Source organism: Equus przewalskii, chromosome 7, assembly GCF_037783145.1.
Source record: "Equus przewalskii isolate Varuska chromosome 7, EquPr2, whole genome shotgun sequence".
NCBI lineage: Eukaryota > Metazoa > Chordata > Mammalia > Perissodactyla > Equidae > Equus > Equus przewalskii.
In genome coordinates this window covers 4,881,110-4,902,215 of record NC_091837.1, presented here as the reverse complement: position 1 = coordinate 4,902,215, position 21,106 = coordinate 4,881,110, and the positions used below count along the sequence as shown (strand labels likewise).

The 21,106-nt window shown below is 49.3% G+C and overlaps 1 protein-coding gene across 3 annotated transcripts in view; it reads right to left on the bottom strand.

The window, feature by feature from the left end:
* The window catches only part of UBE2L3 (ubiquitin conjugating enzyme E2 L3), a 50,798-nt gene extending 30,712 nt beyond the window's left edge, over window positions 1-20,086 (bottom strand). The window contains exons 1-4 of one of the 3 annotated variants that reach the window (XM_070626884.1): window positions 19,979-20,086; window positions 18,806-18,912; window positions 17,990-18,337; window positions 2,897-2,992 (exon numbers count right to left, since the gene is read on the bottom strand). In XM_070626884.1, coding sequence (XP_070482985.1) covers window positions 2,897-2,992; window positions 17,990-18,136 — 243 coding nt within the window. In that variant the 5' untranslated portion in view covers window positions 18,137-18,337; window positions 18,806-18,912; window positions 19,979-20,086. Of the gene's footprint in view, window positions 1-2,896; window positions 2,993-16,626; window positions 16,855-17,989; window positions 18,338-18,805; window positions 18,913-19,978 lie in introns of those variants that run through there. The other 2 variants (XM_008537437.2, XM_070626885.1) reach the window with 2 other exon arrangements.
* Between the last annotated feature and the right edge of the window lie 1,020 nt (window positions 20,087-21,106).

Genomic DNA, 21,106 nt, shown 5'->3' with positions numbered 1-21,106 from the left:
TTAAAAAAAAAATCAACAAACTAAATGGCCAAAATTAAAGGAATAATTAAATAAATGATCATATAAATATTATGGGATATTGTATAGTTATTAAAAATTATGTTCATGAAGAGTCTCAAGGCAATGACTAAATAATGATGCAGTATACAATAACTATGAAATTATCAAATGTTCCATTAAAAATGCATGAAAAGGCTGGGAAGAATATGCTAACAGTTAAGAGTAAACACACTCACTGGGTAAGAAGCTTCAAGAAGGCTCACCACCATGCCCCTAGTTCCTGAAGGGCAGGTGCTTCAAAACTTTCTGAACTAAATTTCTTCATGATGGGATTAGGGGATTAGGGAATTTTCTTCCCTCAACTGTCACATCTGAATTTCAAATTTAAAAATTTTATATAAAAACAAGTGCTTAAAGGGAATAAACCTGACTGCCACGGTAACAATGAAGTGTCTCTAGGAAGCAGCACTGCCACCTTCCCTCTCTGGGGTCTGGGCCTGCCCCTCTCTGAACTACAGCCAGGGTGAACTTACTAAGCAGCTCCCTGAGGACCAGCACCCTGTTGTAAAGGCACGCTTCTGGGCTGCCACGCCTCTATCAGCGTGGCCCTGCTTTCACCCCAGTTGGATGGACCCCAGGTGAATTTGGGTAGAAGATTCCTCATGCTGACTTATGTTGACTTATACTCTTCATGTTGCCTTAACTGCTTCCTTGACATGCTCCTCACACCAACCCAGGGGCCTTGGGCAGTGTTTATAGGAAGGAAGCCAGAGAGGAATGGGAAGAGGCGATGTGAGCGCAGCCCTGCTGTGGCCTACTGTCTCTGGGCCCAGCTTCCCCAATGGAAGTCGAGGCTCTGGCCTGGACACTCTCCAGAGCCCTACCCAAGCACACTGGGATTCCACCAGCCAGTCTCCACCTCAGGCTTGATGAGACTGCAGCCTGGTCCACAGGCTCTGCCAACAACACACAGAGGGAGGCTTTGGTCTGTGCTCTGCCAGAGCCTGCATGAGGACCATCTACCCTTGCAGCCAGCCTGCAGTCTCCCAGGCCACTGAGCTCACTGCCCAAGCAGTGACACTGGTAGACTATGGGTCTACCCATGTACCAGTGGGCACTGTTAGACTGCCCAAGCCTGACTGCTTAAAACAGTCCCATTCATTCTTATCAGTTTTTGAAAGATCCACAGATTAACTGTTTACTTCTTATATCAGTAGGATACAAAATCTCAATTAGAAAAGGGACAAGTGGTCAGATGGTCCTGGCCATCCTTTCACTCAGCACCTAACAGGTCCCCACGGCAGGCACAGCCTAGGGTCACCGGCCGACCCTTCCTAGGCAGGGGCTTCTCCATCATCCACACCCTATGCCCCAAGCTCCACTACCTCCAAGCCTGGAGAAATCCAAACAAAGGACTCATCTTTAAAACCAGACTGGACGCTCCCAGATATAAAAATTCTGAATGTGTACTAAAACACTACAAAGTCTATCTTTCCTTAGTTATCCAAATCATTAGGAAAATAAACTGCAAATCCACTATTTGCTGTTAAAAAAAGGCATGACCTATAACCAGCATGAAGGAGAAAGCATCTCCAGTAAGCATGCTCCATGCTCTTCTTTGACCAAGCAGCCAATCTGCCCCTCCAAAAAGATTTTACACCACAATGTAGGGCAGGGTCAGGCACAGTGAAAGGGCCTGGGGCTCAAACAGAGAGAAGGGATGAAAAGAGAAGGGAGGCAGATGCGAAAGAACAGGAAGGAATGGGAGCACTCACACAGAGGGTCCCGGTTGTGAGTTGGGGGGAGTGGAAGGCACACGATGTCCATCCAAGGGAGGCCACCATGTGGACAGGCGGTGTAGCTCCAGGGAGAAGGCAGAAATGAAGGCAGAGATGGGACTTTTCACAAACAGCAATAACCTAGTAACCTACGATGCTGGAAGAAGCAGAGTCCCCAAGAAACAAAACAACGAACGAAAGGCGAGAGACTAAACAAGATACGAGGCAAAGAGTTAAGAGGAAGCAGCAGAAGAGGAGTGAGTGGCACAGTGGTTACAGTACGGGGGGCTGGGATACTGGGCAGGCTCCAAAGGCTGGGGAGGCACGTGGGGTCCCTGGCTCCAGGGCAGCCGAGCCAGAAGCGTGAGGACTGAGGGGAGCCCGTGTGCTTGGTGTGAAGCAGTTTCAGGAGGGTGGGAGAAACCTGGATTGCAAACTGGAGTTAGTACAGGACAAGTCTCTTGAAAGGTGAGGAGATGAAAGAATGAAGAGCGAGCAGACACTAAATCAAGAGGGCAGTAAGGCCACAGGAAACCCATTGTTAGGAGGAAGCTCGAGCCCGTCTGAAGGCAGAAGTCTGTGAGACAGGGAGCTGGAGCTGTAGGGGGCACGCACTGGAGGCAGAAGCCCCAGAAAAGATACTAGGTGAGGGGAACAGGTGGGCCACTAGGCAAAGGGATTTGAGACAAATGCGGGGCACAGAGGTGCCAGGTGTCCAGGAGGTGACACAGATGTAAAACCAGGCAGGAAAGCAAAGAGAAGATCTAGATGGGAACACCCGCCATCTCTCTAGAGAGGTCAGAGAAGGCGGCCCCGTGTGGACAAATGAGGCCAGGCAGAGAGAAGCGGGGAAGACAGGAGCACAGACACACACTGCTTCCCCAGGTCGGTAACCACAGAGCTGGAAAGCCTGGGCCCCCCAGAAGTTACAAAACCAGTGCAAAGACAGGATTCTCCTCAGGAACCCGAGGCTATGGTCCCTACTTTATTACCCTAGAGTGACAGCCCACCTCTGTGCATCTGTTGGCTGCCTATTTGGGAACAGAGACATAAGCCCAACAGCACACACACCACCTTAAAGAATAATCTGATAAGAAGTGGAAGTGTTCAATACTCACAGGAACAATAAGCCCTTGCCAAGTCAATAAATTAGCTTCATCAACCTGGATGTTACGGAAGTTTTTCATTCCACATTTGCGGATTTCTTCAAGCTCCTGTTGATTAACAAAGCATAAAGGGGTGTCAAATAGAGGAAAGCACCACATATTAAGATCCCTCCTGACTCCCTCAAATTAAACCGAGTGCCGACACCACTGATGACAAAATTTCAGTGTGAATTAGACCATAACTGGTCTGGTTAAGAGGCCTGGAGTCATGGTGGTCCCCTCAACTTGTGTCCCAGACCAAGACAAGCCCCCACCTTGGTGAACCCAGAGAATTTGGTGCGTAAATAACTGTGCTTCTACGGACGCACCACCTCCTCTTTGGGTTGGTTACCACGCAGCAGGGGCGCAAGAAAGGTGCTACAGACCTGTCTTCTTCCAATCAAGATTTATTAAGCACTGGCTATGTGTCAGATGTGGAGGATATAAAGATGAATGAAACTGGGAGCTAGGAGCAAACACATACCCACAAAGGTTTCTACCCAATGCTGCAAGTGCAATTTCAGAAGGACTCTACCTCAGCACAGGTACACAGCGAAGAGAACAACTATCCAGTCTGGGATGGGAGGGGGGCAGGAAACCTTCACTGAGTCTCGGTTTCCTTGGCTGCAAAACAGGGGTAGTAAGACCCAGAGTTGTAGACAATGAAGGGGAAATTACGTTGTAAGCAACAGAACTCCTTGCAAATGTGAGAGATTATTATTATACAAACAGTCAATGCAGCAAATACCATTTCATCCAGAAAGCACAACCACCCTGACTACCTTCAGGGTCCGGTCTGAGATGTCTTTAGTCTAGAATTGTCAGCCACTGGTTTTTCAACTATGCTCCAGCCTGACATTTCCCATTGCTTCCCCGACAACTCAAGTGCACTCCACTAGGCGTTATAGCCCACCGCGCAAGCGCCCACATCCCCAACATGCCTCCATTTTCAGATACCTGGAGTGACATGCTCCCCACCAATGCCCCAACTCAGCCTCTCACCCATCGCACAACAGCCTCCTCCACATCTCTTGGGTCCCTTCTCTTCAGCAACCCCAGAGTACCATCCAGCTGAGCCCTGCCTCCTCTGCTGGGCCAGCAGGACAGCTTCCTCACTCACCCTGGCTTCCTCCTTGCTGGTCCAGCCCATGCACACCTCTAGGACTGGGATGCCCCTCCCTGTTCGGTGCTGCAGCTTACAGTAGCCCAGAGGCTCTGAATCAGCCCTCATATCAAGCCCAAAAGATCCTCTGCACCCCATATTCCTATCACACAGCCAACGGTTTACAAGGCACGCTGAGGAATACAAAGGCACACAGGGAAACCATTCCAAAGGAAGGGGGAACTGAGCCAGTGTTACAGGTTCTCAGCTGGAGGATGTGCCATAAGCCTGGAACGGAGGAGGCTGAGAAAGATGGTACATCAAATGAAGAGGCAGTGGGGACACACTGGTGCTTCATGGCAGGTGACGGGCCTGAGTTTCTTCCCACAGGGTGCCGCTGCTTGTCAACCCTAGCTGCCCACCACAATCATCTGGGCCTTGGTCTCAATTCCGGAAATTCTGCTCCAGTAAGTGTGGGATGGAGTCTGAAGCAGGGATTTTCAACAAGCTGTGCAGTGACAGGAGAGAGTTGCTACTGCTGAGAGATGAGGTCCATCTCTAAACGATGGTCAGCTTCTGTGGGGAAGATGCTAGCAGCAATGGTTGTGACTCCTGCAGTGAAGGAAGGAGCGGCCTAGCCCCTCTTCCTGTGGTTGCAGGAGGGAAAGCATGGAATCTGATAGACCACTCAACGTGCCAACCACCAGGCATTCCTACTAATGCCTGTGACTCACTGGAAATGCTCCCCTGGGGATTATGACACCTGGGCAGATTCAGGAAGGGGAAGAAATCAATCTCGCATCCACACTACCACTCTGGCCCACTCCCCAAACTCCATGAGGGCAAGCATTAGGGCACGGATCAGGAAGCTCATGGTTATGCTCAAACACCTGCTTAATGATCGGGTCCGTGAACTGATGGGAAGCTGGGGCTTGGGGAGGGAAAAGGGCTCTGGGATGGGAAGGCTCTCTATGTATTTTGATTTTCTGGTCCTTGGCTCAAGATACTAGAGTAGGATTCTTGGCTAGAGACAGAATATATCATGTCCCTTAAAGGTTAAGTCCAACCAAGCTACCAAAAACGTTTTAAACCAAATACAGACAGGAAAAAAAAACTTCAGATATAACTTTGAAATTAAACAATAAAAAATAGAAACAACAGAGGAGAATATATTCAGTATTCATGGGAGGAAGTAAATTCTAAAGTAATCTGTAAATATACTTTATGGCTTCAGAAATCCACACACTAACAAAACAAAGTATTGGTAATAAACACAAGAAGGTAAATTTCAAATGAATTACAAAACTATGGCAAGATGGGACTCACAACTGTATATAGCAGTGAAAAATTTCATCTTGCTCAAGAAAAAGGGAGGGATGAGAGGGTACTTTGGGCAGGGGTGTGAAAGGGCACCTGCCAATGCTTTGCTATCAAGAGACACATGAACAAAAACAAAAGCTGTCCTGTGGGAAGAGGACAGCACACATGTTCCGGCCAGAGAAGAATGGGCAACGCTTATGACAGCAGAGCTGAGAGGCCCAGAGAGTCCAAAGTATGGTTAGTGCTTATCAGATAAACTCTCAACTTACCTTGCTGTCAAGTTAAGCTCACCAAAGACGGAAGAGGCAAGCTCCTTTGCATAATTCTAACCAACAAGGAAGAACTGATTATCAGGCAGAAGTGAGAGAAACCAAGACATACAAACAAACAAGCAAAGAAGCCCTGTAATCTCCAGGGATCATTGGGAAGGCCCCTAGGAGATCGTTTCTCAATAGGGTGGCACCAGCATCCAGCAGGACTGCATTCAAGCATCCCCAGCTCTGCCCAGTGGGTGCCAGGCATTGTGACATCACCCCAGCCCAATTTCCCACCCTCTAGAGTCACAGCTACAGAGACCCACAGACGCTATCAGAGGAAAGGATGCTAAAAGTCCTACAGTGCACAAGATGGTCATGCAAGAACTGTTCAGCTGGAAATGCCAATCACGCCTCCACTGAGAACACCTGAAGAAGATGGATTCAAGTCATTCAGAGAAAGACAGGTTCATCTGAAGGTCTGAGACTTGAAAAGGCAAGATGACTCAAGAGGACTGATAAATCCTCAAGTAAAACTGCACCCCTATAACTGAGAATGAAGAACTGGGGAAGGAATTTAAAGAAATCAATGTAAATTCAGAGTTCAAATTTAAAAGGATATTACACATGATGGAAGAAAAGACTCGACAAAGAAAAACTGTGAAAGTGGCCCTGCTCTAGAAGAACAGAGTGAGGAAGACCAAACCCAAGAACTACAGGGCCTTACAAAATATGCCCTACAAAGGTTTGTTTCAGTTCTGCTAAAAGCAAGAAGCAGTCCTGGGTCAGCTGCTCCAGGCTGATGGCGCAATGCTGACAAACCAAGGGAGAAGAGCGCAAGGGAAAGCAGAACCAGCCAACTTGCACACTGCTTCTCCCTGCAGAGGAGGGCAGGCCTCCCAGAGAGGGCAAGTAGCAAGGGAGAAAGAGAGCAATGCTTCTCAAAATGAGGTCCAGGTCTGAGCCCATGGTGGATCTCAGTGTACTGCAGGTACTCGTAAAAGCCCAAGTGTGCTACCTGGTCCTTCAGAAGGGAAAAGCCCATTGCTCAAACTCCAGCCCAGAGGGCTGGATGCCCACTCCAGGCCCAAGTGTGGCGTGTGGCAGAAATGGACCACTGCCTAACGGCTCTGCAGGTTCTAACAGCAGAGATGGCCCTGGCCCCAGCAGGAGCGCACTGTGCCAAGTCCTGCACAGGAGCTTCGGCTCGTCCCTGAAAGGAGAGCAGGAGACAGCTGTATACAGTGAGCACTCTGCCATACAACTCAGACGTATACATCCAAGTTTGGGCAGAGTATTTAACAAAGTCTCTCTTTTTTTCTTCTTTGGAGATCTACAATGGGGCTCGGAAAATCAAATGTTCAAAACCTCCCAGGTAATCCTCACACACAGCCTGACTGAGAACTCTTCAGAAGCCAGTGATTCTTAACTAGCTTGTGGTGTAGTCCGCTTTAAAAATCCAGACAGACGTACAGAGGAAAAATCAGCTGTACAAGTCAGCCCTGTCTGAGATGTCAAATCAACATTATGGACTGCAAGTCTCAAGGTAGGGGGTGCCTACACGGTTTTAAAAAGCATATTCGGGGCTGGCCCCGTGGCTGAGTGGTTAAGTTCACGCGCTCCGCTGCAGGCGGCCCAGTGTTTTGTTGGTTTGAATCCTGGGCGCGGACACGGCACTGCTCATCAGGCCACGCTGAGGCAGCATCCCACATGCCACAACTAGAAGGACCCACAATGAAGAATATACAACTATGTACTGGGGGGCTTTGGGGAGAATAAGGGAAAAAATAAAATCTTAAAAAAAAATTTAAAAAAATAAAAAGCATATTCACTCTCACCCTGTAATTTCCTATTTGTTAAATGGAAAAAGGCACATTGTACCCCTAAAGGAACTCCAGAAGGCAAAGCTGAATGCCATCTTGGCTGTTGAGGCTGGGTTGGAAGAGCAGAGAAGCGCTGCTCTAGGAACCCGCAGGTCAGTGAGGGAAGCACAGCAGGCAACAGCAGAGGGCAGTGGCTTCGTGGAAGAGAGGCTCTGAGCTCTGAGATGGGCCTTGAAGGATGGGGAAAAATCAAACCTCTGAAGAGAAGAGAACAGGTACGTGTGTGTGTGAGAAATGTATGCAGAGATGTGGAAGACATCACCAGGCGTGTGAGGGAAGCAGCCAGGAACCGAGTTTGGCTGGAGGGTGTACTAACGTTGACGAACTCTCAGAGCGTACGCCCAAGCTCCTGGAGGAGTTGTTCAACATCCACCTGGAGAAAGGTGAGAGTAAAGGGAGAGACGGACAGAGAAAGCCTGACCAACGCCCAGGCCCCACCCTAGACCTGCAGAATCGAAATATCCCGAGCGTGGCTGGGCACCTGTGCCCGGGGATCCCCAGGTGATGGTTAGGTGCACCCCTGCTTAAGAACCAACATGATCATCCAACCTAGTCTTTTAGCAAGAAAGATATTGAGGCTCTGATTAATTCCATGTCATCTCCTTAAAGAGCTAACGCCTCCCACTGAGCCAGGCTCACAGAAGCAATGCGAGGAATCCCTCTTACTGCAACAAGTCTGAGGTAACAGAAACCAGGAAACCGTTCTGAACTTTTCTTAAGAAAGTGAATACTTACTGTGACTTATATTGCCCATTTTACCATTCTCTATTCTGAAGACGCCTGTAGGCATGAAAATTAGAATATTCCAATCCCCAACCGTTCTCTTCAACATTTATTTTATATATAACACATAGAAACAATATTTTGATCTGTCAAGTGGTTGGTTCAACAACTGCCAAAGTGTCAGTGGACTAGAAAGAGCAGAGTCCTCTGGAGTCAGACAGCCCTTGGCTAAACCCCACCCTTCACACCACCTGAAGCTCTGACTCTACCATCTCACCTGAAAAGTGGTAGGAAACCTACTTTGCAGGGCCCTAATGAGAATTACAAGAAACTTTATATAGTACTTAACACTTACCACCGCTAGTGGGTACTCAATGTTAGTTTTATTCCCTTCCATATTGTATCACATTTCTTAAAATCCAAAACAGCGTCAAGGCACCAAGATACATTCTCTATTTTACATAACAAGACATTGACATGATGTGGCATTGACAGCCCATGACCAGAATTCATGGGGTCTTAAATTAGAAATGAAAGTGTTTATGGTGGTTAGCATAAAGCTTTCAGAAATGATCTGATCAATTATATCTCAATAAACAAAAGAAAAGAAACATAAGGCAAGGGGTGTGCTAACAGCACATCACCACCACGCTCCCCTCTGGAGGGCATCAGCTTGGGGTGTTGTCACCTTCAAAACTCCCACAAAGAACAGAAATGGAGAGATGCTAGGGAAGAGGCAGTCTTCTGGCGAAGAGCCAGGGTGATGCCTTTGGTGCACGAGGCATGTGCCAAAAGCAGCCATGTGAAAAGCAGGAGCAAGACGCTGACAGAAGGGTGAGAAGAATCGGCTGGTCATGATACTGCAGTGTTTACAACACACAGCACGTAGGATACGACTGGAGCCTCACAACACCCCCGAGATGGGCAAGTCAGCGATATTAGCTTCATTTTACAGACGGTAAAGCTGAAGCTCAGAGAGGCCCAAGTCACTGACCTGGTACAGGGCAGTGCCAGGACTAGAGCCAGAGGGCTCTTTTGTGAATGTCAGAGCCACTTAAAGCAGTGGGTTAGGATGGTGAAGGCTTCTATGGGAAACAGGCCACGCAGAGGCTCCTATTTCCTGAGCAGGAGCCTGGGAGGGCTTGGCTTGCTCTAGAATAGCACTTTCCAAGATTTGTAATGACAAAAGCCATGAACGTATACAATACTTGCCTTAGCCCTTCACAGCTAGTCATTAAGTGTTTACGTCATGCAAGCAACGTTTCTAGGCTCCTCTCAACCAGGCAAAACGAAACTTGGCAGATGGAGCCTTAACCCTCGGTCCAGGGTCACTCTCAAATGCTAGCTACACAACTGGTAGGACATTAGTAATCTGAAAGAGCTACTCCCTGCTTTTGTGTGACTATATCAAAGTGACTAATTTTGACAGAAACGCACTTTCCAAGCTTGCACAAAGCAACCAGTGGCAATGACACTAAATCATGACTTTAATATAATTCAGTACACTGTAAATCTAAACATAAGGCTTCAGAGCTCCCAAATGCAATCTTATTTCAATTAATACCCAGCAACAGAGTGGGACCCATGCCAACATATCCCCCTGCCATGGGTGGGCAGGAGGCTGGCTATCTTACACTTAGCTATTATCACAATGAACACACTGAGCTATTATCAGAACTCTACAAAGCACTTTCATTAGCCCCTTTGGAGAAATCAGGACACTGAGGCTCATGGTGAGGATACAAATGAGTCCAAGGCAGAAACCAAGATCTGAACTCAGGTCCCTGTTACTTGACCACTGGACACTGCTCCAAGGAGGTGGGCCACTTGTCATGAGGTCATTGTAAGAGGACATGGCTGCAGAAATCCCTCAGCACAGGCTTCAAGGAATGCACTGCCCACACATCTCCAGGCAAGTGTGGCCCAGGCCCCAGCTGAGTGGGCTCTCACACCAGTTCCACGCACAGTGAGCTTCTGGTCATCAGCCTCACTCCCGGAATGTGTTCGTCTCCATTTGAATACGGGTGTGTCTGACATTCTTGACCTATATCACACACTCCAGAGTCCAGCACCCCCAACCAGAATGAGAGCTCCTCGAAGGCTGGGACACAACTTCTTCAGGTCTGTCCACACCAGATACAACGACACAGGATGAGTGAGGAGAATGCAACTGCTTATGTAAAACACGTGGTGGATGGTTCCGAAAGCTTAGCTTTTGTGTGCTTAGCTTTTTGAGTCTTCTTAACGAGAGGTACACTGGTGCGAAGGAGACATTTACAAACCATTTCAGAAAAGACTCAGAGGCTCAACTTCTGAGTTATACCGTCTCCCTCCTCCAGTGACAGTCAGGCAGCATCTCCTCTCAGAAAGACAGAGTGCACCACCATGAGCACTGGCTTCGACATTAGTGACTGCTTTAGTTGCAAATGTGCCTGCTGGGCTAGGTGTTGTCAAAACAGTATTTCATCCCTCTACTGATCTATGCTAGTAAGAAGTGGAAGCAAAATCTGACAAGATAATGAAGTACAGAGAACTATAACAACACAGACCTGGAACTGTTAAGAACAGAACAAAACTCAAACCACCACCTAACTTGAAATGACTCCTCTCCACCTTGTCCCTCCTTAAAAATCAAAAGCAAGGGCTGGCCCAGTGGTGGAGCAGTTAAGTTTGCATGTTCCACTTCGGCAGCCTGGGGTTCATCAGTTCGAATCTTGAGTGCAGACCTATGCACAACTTGTCAAGCCATGCTGTGGCAGGTGTCCCACACAAAACAGAGGAAGATGGGGACAGATATTAGCTCGGGGCCAGTCTTCTTCAGCAAAAAGAGAAGGATTGGTGGCAGATGTTAGCTCAGGGCTAATCTTCCTCAAAAAACAAAAAAAAACAAAAGCAGCCATGAGAAAAGCAGGAGCAAGACCCCGAGAGCAGGGAGACCTGCCTCACTGCTAGCCTGTGGGTGATGTCCTCTAAGCCTCAGCCTCCTGCCTGTCAAGGGGTCCCTCGCAGCTCTGGAATTCTAAAGTGACTATGGCAAGGGCCAGGAGGAGAAAACGGAACAGCCACCAAAAGCAACCTTTCTTAACTTTCTGCTTCAAGGCTGAAAGAGAAGACAAAAGTCAACAACAGTATTATTTCTGGGACTGCAACTATTTATTCAAGAGTTTCCTTCAAAGCCCCACCCCCACCTCCCAGCTCAGAGCTCAGCACCTTTGCGTGCCTTCCATAGCACCTGGGCTCATCTTTGGACACAGTGACAATCACTGCACTGCACGTACATTAAGGAGAGGAAGACAAAACACACAGAGCAAGGTTCTGAGATACCAGGAAGGCAAATTTTGAATTCTAGAGCTTTTCGATTTTGTTGGAAAAAGTAACCATTTTTAACCAAAGACACCTTGGCCCAGCTGTCTGGCAAGCCTCACTAAGCCTAAGGAACAGGCTACCTCGAAAGGCAGGAGAGCAGCGCTGGGGAGAGAAAGGAGGGCTCTGTCTCAGTGCAGAAGTCATGTCCAGGCAGGCTACCCGACCTGACCCTCAGCGACCCCAACTCGCCACCTCAGCACCATCTCTGATCACTCCTCCAGACCCTCCCCTCCTGCCCAGCTGCTCTCCTCACTGCCCTGGAATATGTCCTGTTCACTCTCAATAACACCTATATGTATTTCACACTTAATATATGCTCATTTAACCTTCACACACAAATGAAGTAACTAATGCACAGAGAGGTTAAGTAACTTGCCCAGGTTCACTCAGCTAAGATGCTGCAGGGCCAGGACCCAAACTCCAGAACCAAACTACAGAACTCAAACTCCAGAGTTCTTAACCACTATGCTGTATTCTCAATAGCTTTGCCCCAAATGAAAGACTCTTTCCTTTCCCTTTTTAAGTGGGAGAAGGTTAAGCTTATCTACGCCCTGGAGAACAGACACAATGAGACTGGCCAGAGGAGACACACACAGGCTAAAGCCCTCACAAGTGAGCAGCCTGCTGCGTCTCCTGGATTCTGTGGCGGGGGATGCATCTGACTGACCCCTCAATTGAAAGGCTACGGCATCTCTCTGCCATCTGTCTTTAAACCTATGAGTATCACCCTCCATAATAATGTCCTTTCATGGAGAAAGGCTGGCCAGAGAACTTAGCCGTGCCAGGGCAGAAGGAAGGAGGGCTCCCAGTTCTGGAGGGTCAGGTGCACTGAACATGCCAACCCAGGGTAAAACCAGGCCAGTTCCCCAGTGCTTCTGGAAAGCACCTCAGGGGCTGGCCTAACTAAAACCCACGGAGAGGCTGGCACAAGGTGGGAAGCATGCTGCTGTACTGGGGCTTAAGTAGACTGTCACCGGGTCCTCAGGGCATCCCTCACAGCCACCGCGCACATCCATTCTGAGGGATGAAGGATTCTCAACCCCACTGGCTGCCAGGCCTCTCTCCTCTTCAACTACTGAAACCCTACTCATTCTTGAAGGGCCAGTTCCACCTCCTTCTCCATGTCAGAGGGTCTTTCCCTCCCCTGTACTCCATTATTCAGCTGGCAGACATCCAGCATACAGTGGCCAGATCAGGATTTCTTTGTTCTAGGTGCACGCCATTCTTTTCCCTTACTGAGCTCAAGAGCAGACCCCCGAGGAGATGCTCCTTGAGCTGAGTCTTAAAGGATGAGAAGTTACCCAGGTGCAGAGAAGAGACAGGGATGCACATCAAGAGACCCAGGGTATGCAGAGCATGCTGTATTTAGGGGATTCCATGGGCAAGTGGGGAGAGACAAGACTGGCAGACCAGACCTCGAAGGAACACGCTACGGAATGTAGATTTTTTCAGAGTCCTGATCTAGTGAATTTGGTTCCAATCTTGGAGAGCAGGGCCTGGGCATGTGCACTTTTCTTCAACGCACTGCTGGTTAAAAATCACAAGGGATTGCGGGCAGACTCGCTGCTGAGGAATCTGATGCAGGTGTCCTGCCACAAATGAGAATGGCCTGAACTAAGCAAGCAGCAGTGGGGAAGGAAGAAAGGCAGGCAGAGAACAGAGATAAAAGCACAGTTTAGCAGAATCTGGCAAGTGGCTAGATGTTGGAGAAAGGGGTGAGGCTGGCTCCCCATATTCTTCCCTGGAAGGAGATGAGTAAGACCATTAACTAAGTAAGGCAAGACAGGAGAAGTGAGGGGCACAGAGTGAGCTGAGACGCCTACAAGTCTATCAGCCATTCAAGGGAACTCTCAAGGCGGTTGAATACAGAGTCTAGGCTCAGGAGGGATGTCTTCATGTTTCTCTAAGCTTTAATTCCTAACTTACCGTTGCAGCAAAGAAAAGAGAAATATCACTTGAACATTTAGTGATACTTTTCAATGGAATGAGAATATTTTCAAGGGATCTGGTACAATAAAATGTTAAATCAACAGCCTCTTTAGAGTTGTAACAATATCAGAAAAGGTCCAAGTAGCCTGAGACAAGTGTTTTGTTCTAGTGCTTATCTGAAGAAAAGGTCCCAAATTTTGCAATAACTGAGTATACTCTTTCCCTGGGCCTGTCCCAATTATCTTCTAATGGAGAAATATTTACAAAGACTATCATTCAGGGAGGCTGAAATAGTCCCAACTCACTGGGATGCATGAATTTAGGATAAAAAACGCAATGCTTTTCTCAATTCCCCAAAACCCAGTGGATTCAGGACATTTATACTGGCATAACATCATTTTTAAAATGCCCCTCACCTCCTGACATGCACAACACATCTACCAGACACACTCAGTGCTCTATCGTGTTAATTACCCGACCTCAGAAAATATAAACCTGTGCTCGAAAGCAAGCTAGCTCATTGCTTAGAAAAAATGAATTTCAAGGAATGAACTGTTATTTAGGGACGACTCCTACTCATTCATTTGTGATTACGGACTGAGAGAAAGTACACCAATATGGAGTTCTGAGTGAACATTATTTAATAAGCATTAAAAGGCTGCTACAAATCTCAATTCCTTATCTCAACAGTAACATCATAACTAATAAAATGTCACCAATCTCTTAAATTCACAAATTTCCCACTAAGAAAAGCTCTTCTGGGAAGATACTCAGATCTTGCCCTTAGGAGAAATCTGTGCAACTGGGGAGAGATCTGTGCAATGGGGAGGGTGAAAAGAAACGACCAGGGGCCAGCCCGGTGGCGCATGGTTAAGTGCGCATATTCCACTTTGGTGGCCTGGGGTTCACCAGTTCAGATCCCGGGCACGGACCTATGCACTGCTTGTCAAGCCATGCTGTGGCAGGTGTCCCACATATAAAGTAGAGGAAGACGGGCACCGATGTTAGCTCTGGGCCAGTCTTCCTCCGCAAAAAGAGGAGGATTGGTGGCAGATGTTAGCTCAGGGCTAATCCTCCTCAAAAAAAAAAAAAAAAAAGAAAGAAAGAATTGATCAGATTGCAATCAATTTCCCTTTGCCACACCCACAGGTTTCACTTTTGTAGCCATTTCCCCTCCTGATTAAGGCAATCGTTACAACCTGGTTGTTGCCATCAATGCTGAATGAGCTTGCAAATTAAAATGTATTTAATGTTTTATTAACATTGTAATTCCCAAAAAGGGTTCTGAAAAACACTAATACTTTTTATTTATTTATTTTTTTAAAGATTTTTTTATTTTTTTCCTTTTTCTCCCCAAAGCCCCCCGTACATAGTTGTATATTCTTCGTTGTGGGTCCTTCTAGTTGCAGCATGTGGGACGCTGCCTCAGCGTGGTTTGATGAGCAGTGCCATGTCCATGCCCAGGATTTGAACCAACGAAACACTGGGCCGCCTGCAGCGGAGCGCACAGACTTAACCACTCGGCCACGGGGCCAGCCCCTGCAAATGCTTTTTAAATTAAAGACTATACCACACTCACTTTGCCTAAAATAACTTCTCAGTCCGATGTATGCAGATCATTCTACTTTTGATAAGGTATTTTACACTATCTACAGACAGTCCATTGTTACAAAGAAATCTTTGATTACAGTGTCCCGCAGAACAGTTTTTGAGGAAATCTAAAGTTCTTTAAGATCTAATTCATTTGATTATTCAACATCTGTTTACTTTTCACCATTGAAAATCCCTTTTATTATTTCCTCCCCAAGTATTGATCAACCTGCATCAATAATTTTTTTTTTTTTTAACTAACTAACCAGGCTTAAGCACTGACAGAGCCAATGATCAGCATCAGGTAACCAGCATTCCCCTACTGAACTGAAATAATTTCCATCCACAACTCAAGAAACAACATACTCCTCCATGCATCCTTGGAGTAACAAAGGAGGCAGTGTGACAAGGGGTCTTGAACATGGGATTTGAAGGCAGGGAGATTTGGCGTCTCTCCTCACCCGAGTCTGCTAGTCCACCTTAGGTAACACTCAATCTATCTAAGCTTCACCATTTTCTGCTTTGTAAAGTAAAGATGACAATACGCTAAGTTTCAGTGTTATTGAAAATAAATAATTTATGTAAATAACCTAGCATTTAATAAGTACTCAGTTAATGTTGCTCCAATTTTTTTGAAACAAAAATTCAAAAAACATAGTAAGTCCCTCTCAGACCCCTGGGAGCCTGGGAACCCCAAATTGGGTCAACAGGGCCAGACTAAGGGATACCAAGATGAATTAGGTCAAGATCTCTGCCCTTGAAGAATTCAGAACCCAGAAGGAAAGACAAGACTAACACAAATCAGATTGTGACAAGCGGGCAAAGAGAAACATAAAGAAAGTGCTGCGTTTCCTCCTCCACAAAGGAGGAAACAGCTCATTCTGAAGGGGGGATGGGGGGGAGGCCTCACAGAGTAGTTGGGATTGGAGTTGAACCTAGGACTTCCCTGGAGGGAAGGAGAGGTGAGGGGAAGGCAGCCTTTCTCAGGTAGAGCAAACACATGCACAGGGAGACCACAAAGCAAGTGAGTGGGGAGCGGGGCTGGAGTCGGACAGAACTGAGTTAGATCACAGCTCACTCTCTCCCCCTAGCCAGGAAAACTGGGGCAAGCCAATGCATCTCTCTGCATTCCATTTTCCCACCTACAAAACGGGAATAACGGTGTCTACTTCACAGGGAGGATTAAACATGATCATGAATGTGAAGTACAGAGCTAAAGAGAATACAACCTTGGAAAAAAGGCAGCTACTGTGATTAGGTGCAAGGGGAGTAGGAAACTAGTGGGCAGGAGGTGAGGCTGAACAGATTACTTTCAGCCAGCCTACAAGGGTCTTGCATGCCAAGTAAGAAGTTGGGATTAACTGCTGAGGACAATAAGACCACAGAGGTTTTTAACAGGAGAGTGAAAGGATTAAGTATTTGCTTTAGAAAAAGAACTCTAGTATCTATGAAGGCAGAGGAGAGCACTCGGCAGGGGACCTGAGAGATAAGGGTATGGATTCAAGTAATTTTCAGTAAGATAAGGAAGGCACTCACTCCAGAAATCTTTCTAAAGTAAAACCCGCACGGTTTAATGGATGGCCGCATTTGGGGAGCAGAGCAGGGAAACAAGTGAATAACTGTCCTCTCATCTGGATGACTGGGTGAATGCTGGTGTCACTGACAAAGACGAGATGAGCAGTCTGGAGTCCGCTGACTGTTCTTTTGTGCCCGCTTCCAATCCAGTTTTATGAAGTCAAATGTCGTCTCTAGCCCTTAGTGAACAAAAGAAAGGAAACGTTCCCAAGGAGGGAGGGCCCAGAGGCTGTGACTCCAAGTTCAATGTCCAGTTCTACCAACCACTGCTCTGCCCAGCAGGAACCCCAGCTCTCTATCTCCCCTCAGGAAACCAGCTCCTGGGCCTTCTTTATTTCCGGCCCGGTGCAGCCGGGCAGCACTACCCGGGCGCCGACTCAAACGTCGGTGAGGTTGGCTCCGGCGGAGGCCGGCAAACAGACTCGCGAGAGAACTAAGCCACTTTAGCACCTATGTTCCTCACCCAAGAAACCAACTGGCAAGAAGGCACCCCGCTGCCTTCAAGATACAAAGTACCAAGTTATTCTTATAAACTTTGGCCGCTTTTGATTGGAACGGCTGAAGCAAACCCCCCCGCCCCCCCCCCCCCCCAAACGGCACTTTGCTTCATCAGGGAAAAGAGATCGGAATGACTAAGTGGTGGGTAGGCAAGGAGACAGGGAAAGGGAACCGCGCAGCAATCGGGGCCGACCCCACGCCTTCCTGGAGTTGGAACTTGCCGGCTGTGTGACTGACTCCGCAGGCACAAGGAGACAGTTTGCTAGGACCCGGTGCAATTTGAAACGACCCACCAACAAACTGACCTAACTTTTGCCGCCCGGCCTCCTGCTTCCTTCCCCAGCCCGAGCCTCCCGGCCTCCAGAAGCGGCTCGACCGAGCAGGGCTCCGAGCCCGGCGCGCTGCGGCCCAGGGCGGGGCGGCTCGGAGGCGCGGGCTCCCGGCCCGGCTCCGGCGCTCGGGCCTTCCCCACAGGCGCCCAGTTTGGGGCCTCCCGACCGGACCCCACGTCGACACCGCCCCCAGGCCAGGAGGCGGCCGCAGCGAGGAGGAGGACCCGGCCGTGCTTCGGCAGGAGGGCGGCGTGGACGCCCCGCGCCGGGCGGAGGGGCCAGCGGCGGCTCCCAGCGCGGCCTGGCGCTCCGGCCCCGGCTGCGGCCTAGGCGGCCCCGTTAGTTCCCTCAGCACGCGCGCGGACCGGGGAGGCGGCGGGGCCACGAAGGGCGGGAGGCTGGCGGCGGCGCCCCGAGGAGCCCTGGCCCTCCGCGGGGGGCCCGAGCCCGAGACGCCGCCCCCCGCCCGGCCGGCGCCGGAGAATGGCTTTTACCTTCATCAGCCTCCTGCTGGCCGCCATCTTGGATCTGGTGCTGCTGCTTTCCCAGAATGCATCGCGGCCGGCCGGGCGGCTGGAGCCCCCGCACTTCCTGGAGCGGGGGGAGGGGCGGGCGCGGAGGGGCGGGGCGCTCCCCCGCATGCGAAGCGCCTACTGTGTGCCGCTCATAGTGCTGGGGAGGCCTGGGTGAACACACGTGAACGGGATGGGCAGAGACTACCTCTATGGGGCGTCCAATCCGATGGCAATTACAAACAGTGCCTGGCACATAGTAGGTACACAATAAATTTTGGTTGCATAAGGTCCTTGACTAACGTAGATGATCTCAGGAACCGCTAAGCACTGCAAAGAAAAGAAAACTGGGTGATGGGAAAGTGACTGTGAGGACCTGCTTTTCATTGGGAGGTCAGGGAAACCTCTCTGAGGAAGTAGTACAAATAGTTAACAGCTAACAGTGGAATCTGCAAAGTGCCCGCCCGTCTAGTGCTTTATTCTCTTTAATCCTTGAAACCACCCTATGAGGTTGTTACTATGAACAGCCCCATTACTCAGGAAAACAAGGCATAGAAAAGGCCGATGTTTGCCCAAGGTCGTGCAGCCAGCTAGGAGCAGAGCCAGACTCCTGTTCTACACTGAGCTGTGGACACCAGAGCCAATGCTGCGACCTGAAGGATGGGAAGGAGCAACTGGGAGACTTGGAGGAGAATGTTTCAAGGCGGAAAAATGGCACTGGTAAAGACTATGAAGCCATCTAGGTGGCCAGAATGGAGTAAGAAGGATTAAAGGGAGTAAGGGAGGCAAGTGACAAACCGTGGAGGGCCTTGTAGGAACAGGAGGGGTTTGGCTTTTCTTCCTTGTGCTTCAATGGTTGTGAGCAGCAGCCATGTGGTCAGATGCAGCGGTTGAAGGAGAATACGCTGGAGAAGGGAGAACGGAGGTGGTGAGAGGATGCGAAGAGAAGTAGGGGCCATTTGGAAGCCTGCTGCAACAATGCAAGCACAGAGACGCTGGGGGGTTTGGACCTTGGGTGGCAGTGCAGGCAAACACAAGGGTTCAGCTTCAGAACACATATGGGTCTTGCAAAGGAGTGTTTCTCCATTCTAAGAGCAATAGTTTTCCCACAAAAGAGAAGAAAAGGGCACTAGAGATAATATAGCCTGGAAAAGGCCTGGCCTCCAACACAGCATCCTGGGAGCCCAGGCTTGGCACAGGGAGGGAGGAAAGGAGAAACCAGATGACAAGCCTCATGCAGCCAAGGACTCGGTCTGCCTTTATCTCCCCCCAGGGCTGGCACACAGTGGGTGCTCAGTAAACATTTGGCAAATGTATGAGAGACTCTATCAGCTAGCTCCCTGGAGGTGTGGGGGACCTGGAAGCCTGGCCTGATGATTGACTCCATGGACCTATTGTGTGCACTGGGCCTGATGCTTAGTGGGCCCAGGTCAAAGAAAGGACAGAGCTGTATTGGAGACTGTTTCCCTCTGTGGAGAAACACAGAGGAAAAGGGAGCCCTGACCTGAAGACTTCCAGGCCCGTTAAGGAAGCACAATGCAAACACTTCATTTTGACATGCTAGACTGGGAATAGAGGGTGGACTCGGGAGAGGCTGAGTACCAAGAACTGGCCTTTGCCATGACACCTTCCTGTGTCCTCTCCACCACCCTAAAGCATGGACCCCTTGCACCCACTTTGCAGGAGGGGAACCAAGGCCCCGAGTGGCTGAGTGCCATTGTTAAACAAGCACGCAGAAATGTACCCAGTCCCAATGAAAAAGTTGCTTGATCTTTGGGGCTCCTCTCCTGCTCTAACCTTCATTGTTCCCTGTGACAGGCCTGGCTTCTGATCACACCAGCTCCCCTCTACTCCGCCAAATCCTGTTCATTCAGACCTGGCCTTTTCATCCCACCTTTCCAAGCCTCCCATTAAAAGTGGCCTCTTCTCCCCATCTCCTCCTGGACTCCAGACCCTTCTGCTCAAACTTACCACATGCTGCTCCTTCCTCCAATCAGCACAGGGTCCTGGGTGCTCACCTGCTAGGTTCAGAGAGGGAGATACGAAGGTGGCACCTGCCCTCGAGGAGTTTACAGCATCCTGGGGAGGCACCAAGGAAAATGACAAAGGGGGTAAGTGTTTGGGGAGGTGTAGGGGCTCAGAGGAGGGACCTGACAGAGTCAGGAGCAGGGCGAGGGTTGGAGGGAGATCTTCAGCAGGCGAGAGGACAAAGACATTGCTGGGAAGAGAAAGTGCCTCTGCTAAGGCAGGGAATCAGAATGGGCCCTTTGCTCCATATGGCTGTCTGTGTGCCTGGCACTGGGTGCTGGACATTTACACCCACCTCTAATTCATTGGCACCACAGAGCAGGTAAGACGTTCTATTTCACAGGTGAGAAAACTGAGGCTCTGAGAGAATTGTCTTGTCCTGCATCACCCAGCTAGGAAGTGGGGCTCCAGGAGGTAGGCCATGATCTGGTCCATGCCGAGAAGGCTCGGCCTTGACCTCCCTCTGCTGGCCCAAAGCCTCATGTCCCACATCCCTCCCTTCCCACAACCAGTGCTCCAGCCACACCACACCCCCTGCCTCTGCCCAGGTGTTCCCTTTGCTCTGATGACTTTGTCAATCTCTTCCCCTGATCCATCTGGCAAGTGCTAGTCATTCTAAAGGACTTGACTTACCATGCTCTCTTGGGTAATTTGACAGCCTGCTGCGTGCTGGGCTCCCACCAGTGCAAAGGCACAAGCACTTCACTGATTCCCCCAACCGCCCTCTGAGGTCAGAAGTGTTATCAGCCCCATTTACAGAGGAAGAAACTGCGTGGCCCCTCGACTTTTTCTCAGCCACCCATCTATTCACAGGCTCAAGCCCAGCTGCTCTTGGACTGTGAGGGGTGAATCGAGGTGCAACCTAAAGGGCTCTTTCCTTCCCACCTCCCTTCTGCCTTCCTTCCCTCCTCCCTCCCTCCCACTCTCCCAGCTTCTGTTCTAGCCCACCTTCCTCCCTCTTCTTTCCTTCCATCCTTCCTTCCTCCTTCAGTAAATCCCAGTGGAGGTTCTCTGTGCTTGATGAATGAAGAAATTACCATGGTGCCTGGCCCCTACCCTACGCTGACTACA